Source organism: Gavia stellata, chromosome 18 (assembly GCF_030936135.1).
Source record: "Gavia stellata isolate bGavSte3 chromosome 18, bGavSte3.hap2, whole genome shotgun sequence".
Lineage (NCBI taxonomy): Eukaryota > Metazoa > Chordata > Aves > Gaviiformes > Gaviidae > Gavia > Gavia stellata.
In genome coordinates, this window is record NC_082611.1 from 1,418,650 (window position 1) to 1,427,360 (window position 8,711).

The window sequence follows — 8,711 nt, forward strand, 5'->3', positions numbered from 1 at the left end:
GCAGGGCACGGAGCCTCGCAGCACCCACCGCCGCGTTCAGGGCTGGGGAGCTCCTGCAGGCGTGTGCCAGGGCAGAGGGAGCTAGCTGCATCGGGCCCCGGAGTTAATATTGTCTTGAAGAAGTTAGAAAGCAATTAGTGTCAGCGCTGGTGAGCGATGCCGCATGGTCCCCAGGCACGGCTGCTTGACGTTGCTTCTCGCCACCTTAGCAGGATTACGGCAGGCTCCTCACAGGGTGTTTGGGAACTGGCAGCTCTCACCGCTGGCCTCGGAGAGCTGGAGAGGGTCCTGGAGAGCAGCCCAGCACCGGGCTGCCGGCCACAGCCACACACATCGGACCCCCTGAGCGTGGGGCAGTGGTGCCCATGCCGGAGGGCACAGGGCTCCCCGGCACCGCAGATGCCCAGGCACAGCCCTGGTGGGAGGGAAGCCGTGCACGGCAGACGCCGGGGGAGGCCGGGACCTCCTGGGCACTGGTGCGGGTCAGAGGATGCTCCTGGCGAGCCGGTCCCGCAGCCACGGCAGGGGCTGGCAGAGGCCTGGGGACCGGGGTGGGAGCGGTGCTGCCCGGCCCTGCCGCCAGCACAGGGCTGCCTGGTTCTGCTGCGCTGCTTTCCATCGTCCCTGCAACGTCAAGTGAACTATCTCCCGAGCGCGGGCTGCCTGGGAGATGCAGAGGGGAGGTGGGATGGCGAGGGGCGGGGGGATTCGTGCCGGCTGTGCTGAGCCACACCGGCCGCCTGCGGCAGGTCAGCGACAGTGGCACGCACACGGCCCCGTGCCTGGCATCACTTCAGGAGCAGGCGGGTGGTCCGGTCGCCGATTAGGAGCCTTTGGGGAGGTAAAAGAGAGAGAAACTCGGCGTTAGTGTTTTCACCATTGCAAGCGTGCAACAGAAACCCAGCGACAGCAACAGCCCAGCGCCAGCCCGGGCCTGGATTCTCCCCACAAGAAGACACGGAAGGAGCAAATACGTGGATTTGGAGACCGGTTGGATCTTTGCTGTTGCCCTGTCCTCATGGGAGGAAGGGAAGGGAGTCTCCAGCCCTTGGACAACTCTGGAAAAGCGGCTGCTTGCAGCCTTGTCCCAGGGAGCAGGGAAGCAGCCGGGCAGCGCGCAGGGCAGAGCTGGGTGGGAAAGGGGGGTCAGCCTGCACGGCCCCACTCTCCTTACCGCTGTGGGCATCACCTACCTCACCAGCACGCCAACGAGGAGGGCAGCGACCATGGGCCCTACCCAGTAAACCCAGTGATAGTCCCAGTAGTTTGCTACCAGAGCTGGCCCAAAGGCTCTGGCAGGATTCATGCAGGCTCCGGACACGCCGCCTCTGAAAGAGGAACAAACCGGCTGCATCAGCCCTGCGGGACACGAAGCAGCACCCGTCTTCCTCATCGCATGGACAGGGCAATGCACGGGGCGAGGAGGGGGTGCTGGGCGAGGGGCAGCAGCGTACCCCTCCCGGGGCTCCTCGCTGGGGGTCTGGCCCCGTCCTAGCTGCGCAGGGACCAGCCCGGCCCCGACAGCCCCGCGGCGGCTGCTCGCCGGTGGGCACCTGCCTTTGCTCATGAGCGTTTGCAAGCTATTGGGGAAAACCCGGCGTGCGGGGTGGAAGCAGGAGTGCCGAGTCTAATTTGGGGCTTACCGGGAGCCAGGCTTTTAAACAGGGAAAGCTCTGCATCACGCGTAGGTAGCGGAGCAGGCCAGGAGAGACAATAGCGTTTACAGATTAGAGAAAACTGCAACAGATAAATATTTGCAGACGAGGTTTGTGCAGTGTTTAAATAAGAGCTCTGAGTCCCGCTAGAGGGGGCACTGCCTTAACTAAACAACCCATTAACATTCATAATTGCGTGCACTCGTTATCTGATTGCAGTGGCACAAGACCCAGGCTGCTCGCCCGAAACGCCTGCCTGCACCGAGGCTGAGCTTGGCAGCGTTTCCAGCAGCCGTGAGGACAGGCGGCGAGGAACGGCTCCAGATAAACCCTATCCTGTTTGCTCAGGGCTTCCTATGACAAACACCGCCCGTGCGGCCCTTCGGTTTTATCAGCCTGTAACAGGTACTTGTAAAGGCTGTTCTGGCTCAAGTGCCACGCGTTGGGCTCGAGCCGCCGGCCTCTCCCGCACCCGGCCGGGCTGCGCCCCACAGCTCTCCCCAAAAGCGTCAGGGGGGCCAGTGGGCTCATTCGCCAGCCTCTGCAACGTGCTCGGCTCTCCTCAGTTGCCCCAGCCAGCGAGTCCCGTGCTGTGCTGCGAGGGGGCACATGCCATCCCACCCCATCTCATCCCACCCCATCCTATCCCACCCCACCTCACATCATCCCATCCTATCCCACTCCACCCCATCTCATCCCATCCCATTCCATCCCACCCCACCTCACGTCATCCCATCCCATCCACCTCATCTCATCCCACCCCATCCTATCCCACCCCACCTCATGTCATCCCATCCTATCGCACCCCATCTCACGTCATCCCATCCTATCCCACCCCACCTCACGTCATCCCATCCTATCCCACCCCACCTCACGTCATCCCATCCTATCCCACCCCACCTCATGTCATCCCATCCTATCCCACCCCACCTCATCCCATCCCACCCCATCTCATCCCACCTCATCCCACCCCACCCCATCTCATCCCATCCCATCCTACCCCATCTCACCCCACCCCATCCCTGGCCCGGGCACTCTCCCCTCCCTGGTGCGGGATGCAGCAGCCGCAGCGCCGGCCAGGGAGGCAGCGGGGAAGCGCCGGTGCGGGGAGCCCCCCGGGCTCTGCTCAGCCAGCACCGCAGGGAGCTCTGAGCACCAGCTCCATCCCCGCAGCCCATGGTCCCATCCTGACCCTCTGCTCGAGGCACCCTGCCCAGTGACAGTGGCTGCCAGAGCAGATGGCACCGACGGGCCGGTAGGAACGCGCCCGGGGAGAGGACTCGTGAGCTCACCCTGCCAGGATGTCGACCGTGACCGTGAAGCCGATGCAGAAAGGCGCCAGTGGGGTCTCGGTCTTCCCATTGACGGCGCCCATGCAGACCACGAGGACCAGGAAGGTGGTCATGACGATCTCGCCCACAAGGACGGAGGGGATCTGCTCGTCGGCTGCGATGCTGCTGAAGGCTCCTCCGCTGGCGTTCGCGTACCGCTCGCTCGCTGCCACGGCCTGCGCAGGGGGAGCCCTGTTTGTGCCCTCCACACTCCATATTGTGCGCTTTAACGGGCATATGTGCTCACTGTCAGGACAGCGTGGGCAGACGTAGCATCAGGTTAAAGAGGAGCTAATCTCATCACTTTCCTCCTGAAAGCCAGCCCTAAGCGCCTGGCAAATATAAACTCATTAGCAAAGGCTCTTAGTGTCTCCTGAGATAATGAGCCAGCCACCGTTCTCCCGGCGGGATGAGCCTCACCCAGTTGCCCAGGGGTTTGCTGCTGGGTGCGGGGTGCCTGGACGCTGGGAACGGGCAGCGCCAAACATAAATTAACCTTACAGCACAGTGCCGTAAGTAGAAGCACAGACAAGCACCGTGCGCGAAAATGGCTGGAGATGCAGAGGTACCGTGCATCGTTCTGTGCCTAATTAGCACGCCACAGCAAACCTCTGGAGAACGGCTGCATCGAGCATTAATTAGCCGGGCCCCAGAGCGCCGTGCAGAGGCGGCACCCCACGTCTGCGTGGCACTGGCGGGGGCGAGATGTCCGAGTCCTGCAGTCAGACTGTGAAAGACCCGGGAGGAGGAACCGGGTGCCCCGGCCCCGAGCGCCAGACGAGCCCCGTGCCCACGCAGCGAGCCTCTGAGCCGTGTCGCCTTGCGAGAAGTCGTCGCTCTTAATTACATGCAGAACTGATGCACCGAGTCCCCCTCGCCTTTCCCATCAGGCACGCTGCTGCTGGAGACCCCAGGGCTGGGCAGCAGGTTGGCAGAGCGGGGGGCAGCCCCTGCACCCCAGCGTTAGCCCTGGTTAAAGAGAGTCCCCGGGGGTGTCCGTACCTTTGCCAGGCCGGCTCCTATCATCCCTCCGCAGAGCTGGGAGACCCAGTAGGGAATGAGCATCGTGATGTTCAGCCCACCGACCAGCCACACGCCCAGGGACACGGCGGGGTTGAAGTGGCCTCCGCTGCGCAGGAGAGAGGAGCATCAGCGTGGGGTTCGCCCCCAGCTCGGGGTTCACTCCCGAGGGCTGGAGCGCTGCGCTCGCCATAGAGCCGCAAATGCTTTTTCAGTCCTTCCCGTGAGAAGGTGCTATGCACTGCAGAAGGGCAGAATCCGGCCCTTTGCTTTCTCTGCAGTTACCGCTTGCAGCACCTTCACGCTGGATACCCAACCCCTCTGCAGTGCTGGCAGGGGCAGGAGCTGCCGCCGCGCAGCCTGAGGGACAGGGTTTGGGGCTGCGTCTCCGGAGCCCCCCAGGATCTTCCAAGGAGCTGCCACAGCACTGCCGGGGGAGGTGCGGGGAGAAGGGGTCTCTCCCGGCGTTGCAGGGTGCTGCAGGCTGTGGGGCGCACTGCAGCCGTGCCCAAGGCCCTGGTCCGGGGGGGGTTACGCTGCTGGCCCCCCCCCAGCAAGAGCTTTGCCTGTGGCAGCAGCACAGCCCGGCCACCAGCGCTCTCTGGAGCAGCTCCTCCGGGGGCAAAGGCTGAGGGAGGAAAGTCATTGCCCTTTCCGTACGGATGCGGCCATCGCTGCCGCTGGGGGAAGGAGAGGGGCTGACAGAGCTGGTACCCAGGGAACGGGACAAGCGGTGTCGGGCAGGGCCGAGGCCGCCTCCCGGCCACACCAGCGCTGCTGGACTCTGCTGGGATTTTCAGGGTTTATCTCCCTGTTCTCGATGCAAACGCAAAGGCACACAGGTCTCCCCGCATCCCTGCCTGCTGCCCACCACGGCCCCGGGAAGGGCTGGCAGCAGCCCGCGCTCACCTCGTTGCAGAACCTAAATCATTCATCTTGAAGACCATGTGCAAGACAAACTCAGATACCTTCTAATTAAAACAGATTACCACGGGACACGCGTTAATGAACAAGTTTCATAACCAATCAGCCCTAATAATAATTGCTGGTGAAGGCAATGAGTCAGAGTGTCTAGGAACTATAATTACATCTTACTCTTCAGCTGTAATTAAAGACCCGTCATATGAGAGCAAGAAGTTGTGCTGTTTAGGCTGGCAAACGTCTCGGCTGGACAGGGCTCTGCCTGCAGATGCCTCTGGGAAGGGCGGGAGCCTGGGAGCTAAAGGAGGACCTGTCTGCAAATAAACCCCAGCCGGAGCACCCACCTGCCCGCGGCGCGGACCGCAGCCTGGCCAGCGAGCACGCATCCCGAGCCAGGCTCCTCCCCAGCCCCTCTGGACACAAATCTCTAAAAACCTGACTTTAGGCTAAAACATCTCCCTGCACAGGACCCTGAGCCGGCTCCTCCCGGCTTCGGAGCTAACAGGGGACCCCCAGGAGCCCCGAGACACCTCTGCACCACGAAGCCCCCCCGTGCTGCTCCCCTGGTCCGTGGCTTCACTGTGCCGAGGGCTCGGGGTGCAGCGGGCGTCCGGCTCGGCTCCGCCGCCACACGCACCCCGGGTCACCGAGTCCCGATTGCACAAGCCTCACCCCGCAGCGTTATCCCTCCTAATTAGGCACTGATAAATTATCAGTCAGTTTTCTCTGAACTCCAGGGCTCGCACGCAAGCCCGGCCGAGCCACCCACCCTCCCCGGCCAGGGGAGGTTTGTGTCCCAGCCCGGAGCCACCCCGACCCTGGGCTGCGCTGAGCCGACCGGAGAGAAGGGAATGAAACTCCACAGGGACTGTTCCAGCTTCTGCCTTCGGGATAAATCTGTATCTTAGCGTTAAACGACACCATTGTCAACAAGCAGGTTTGTCTAAATGTTGCTTTTGAGGAATTGAAACCGTTTGTAAGTGGAATCCAAATTTTTCACCTGAAAATACACAGGGGAGCAGCATGCGCAGGTCAAAATGTTTCACTCTGACATCCTTTTAAAGGGCAATGTCTCAGCTCTCCAGTGCAATGCTTTTGTTTCAGCTTTAACCATTTTCATTAAAAGGGGCTAAAACCAAAACGTTGCAATCAAAAGCCAGGCGGGCTCCCCCAAACCCAAGGCGTTACGGACAGCCACCGCCTCAGCAGCCAGGCCGGTCACCGAGCGGCTCGCTGGCACTGCAGCGTTGCCGCGGTCTCCAATATTTGGGCAGGAAAGATCCTAAAGGCTGCGTGTGGGGAGACACGAGCATCTCCTCCTGCCCACGCAGGGAGACGGCGCGGGTGCTGCCCCAGGGACCGTGCCGCCCCGGCGAGGGGGTGCAGAGGAGGTGGCGGGGGGAGCACGTGCGGCCCCAGGTGCCGGCCCCCCCTTACCTGATGTCTCCCAGGATGGCGATGGTGAGCCCCAGGGCCAGCCCGTGCGCCAGGGCGGGCTGCAGCCTCCCCGTGCCCTCCGCATCCTCCACCACGGAGAGGCAGCCGACGAAGATGAAGAGCGCGCTGCCCAGCAGCTCGGCCACGCAGGGCTGGACGTAGCGCTCGTACCAGTGAGGCCGCGAGGGCTTGGACTTGACGTCGATGTCGACCATCGCCTCCTTCGCAGGGGGGTGACCGCGCTGGGCAGCGGCCGTGAGCGGGGCTGGAAGAAAGCGGGCAGAGCCCCGGTGGCAGCCGGTCCCGCGGGCACGAGCGAGGAGATGCTGCGGAGCAGAGGGCTTGAGAAACTGGAGGCGCAGGCTGCCCGCTCCGGTCTCCGAGGGGTCCTGGCGCAGGGACGAGGACCCTCGAGGAGCACCCTGCTTGTCCCGCCGAAAGGCTGGCAGGCCCCCCTTCACCGGTATGAAGAGGTAGTGGATGGGAGGCTCTAAAAAACAGATTGGATTTGCATTGCTAAAAAAAAAAAAAAAGGGCAATAAAAGGCGATAGGCCAGCCCCCAGGAATATAAAAGCTCTTTATCACTGCCGTCCCTTGGTTCAAGGCTTTGCGGGTTTTTTTTCCCTGCATATTTTTGTTGTCGTTGTTGTTTTAGGGTTTTCTGCCAAGACTCAGGATGTGAGTCCTTTCGTGTGGATACCCGGAGTGCCGGCACCTGTGCGCAGCCCAGCTGGCTTGCTTCACCGGGCGGCTTTTACCTGCTTGTGCTGCCAAGAGGTAGCACGTGCCCGAAGCACCGCAACATCGCATGGACGGGGGCATGCACGGATCCAGCAGCGCTCTGGGAAATGGTTTACGGAGCTCTGGGGAGGGAGAAAACCACTCCTTGTGAAAAATCACTCCTGGCCAAGGCTTAGCTCTCTGTAATTAGGCCTAAGCCCAGGTGTAACGCAAGAGACCAGAGCCCTTCCCGGCACGGTGCAAGCGTGCACCCGAGACGGGTGCGGAAGGGGATGCACGGGGAGCAAGGGGGAAGGCTGCACCTGGGGAAAGCGCATCCAGAGTCGCCGCTCTGACACGCGGGGGGGCAAACCGAAGCCCCTTGGAGCCAGCCCAGGACTCGGAGCAGTGTCTGGGGTTAGGCGTGGAGGGCAGGCGCCTTCTTCAAAAACTGCGGGACACGGGTACCTTTGTGCGTGGCAAGCATGGAATTTACTTTGGGTTACTACAGTAACACTTAAGGGGCTCTAAATCATTAAAGATAGCATCAGTGCAGAGAGACCTATCGCTGAATCTCTTCCTACAGACCCCAGAGAGCAGGTAAAGCGACCGATTTGCCGCCAGTTACCAAAGGAGCCTGCCGAAACCACAGTCACAGCCGATTCCTCTAAAGCTCAGCCCCCATCCCGCCCCGAGCTCCTGAAGCAGGATCAGCCAGCTCTGACGGTCTGTACCCCCCTCACTCTGCTCTCAGCTGAACGATTGCTGGCGAGGGCACCTAGGGATCCACCGGCAGCTTCGAAAGCTGTCATTGATCCGATACCTAAACCAAAACCTCCCTAAACGCCCACCGCACCCCATAAGGGATCACCGCCCAGAAAGCCAGATTCAAGCCGCAGCAGAGGCCGTGGGGCTGCAGCCCTGGCAGGGGACGCTGGCAGCACTGCGCCGCCCGTGCCGCGATGGGCACAGCAGAAATCGCCCCGGCGATGCAGATGCTCGGGTCTCTGCAGCGCAGCGCAGCTTGCACCGAGCAGCAGGAACACGCCCGCCGTCTGAGCGGGGATGCAACCCACCCGCCGCGGCGTTGCGTCTCCTTGAGCAATCGCCTGCGGCGTTTCATGTTTGTAGTGGGCAATTGAGGATTGGGGTTTATAGATATTTTTTTTCCTCTCGTAAGCAAGGGTAAAGAACGCCACGGATGTTTTATGATGTTTTCACAAGACACTGGGGATGGGAAGGAAATTTCCACTTGCCTGTCCCCAGGGAGGGCTGCTGCTGGCCACAGGCCAGATGAGGGTCAGGCCAGAGCTACGAAGGAATCCCAGTTCAGGCACCTCTAAATGAGCCTCCGTCAAGTCACGTCCCCTCCCGAGAGCTTGTTTCCTACAGACAAAAGGTCTTGGCAGCAGGTTATAGAAATCACTGGAACATGGAGAGTGAGCGGTGGGGTTGGCTGGTCTGTGGGGCTCCTCTCCGAAGCCCCTGCGTGGACCTGTGGAACAGGAAAATCCTTGACAGTCTCATCAGCTCGCAGAGCACGGTGACCTCGAGCAGGTTTCCAACAAGTACACCGAATTCATCAGCCACCACGCCTCCCAGCGCAACGGGACGAGGGTTTTGTTG

General features: G+C 61.6%; 1 protein-coding gene across 1 annotated transcript; it reads right to left on the minus strand.

Moving 5' to 3' along the window:
- Positions 1–788: 788 nt before the first annotated feature.
- Positions 789–7,170, minus strand: AQP8 (aquaporin 8). Its single transcript, XM_059826568.1, has 6 exons — positions 7,124–7,170; positions 6,365–6,880; positions 3,989–4,115; positions 2,948–3,162; positions 1,194–1,328; positions 789–831 (listed from the first exon to the last, which is right to left on the minus strand). The coding sequence occupies exons 1-6, from the start codon at positions 7,168–7,170 to the stop codon at positions 789–791; spliced, it is 1,083 nt and encodes a 360-aa protein (XP_059682551.1).
- Between the last annotated feature and the right edge of the window lie 1,541 nt (positions 7,171–8,711).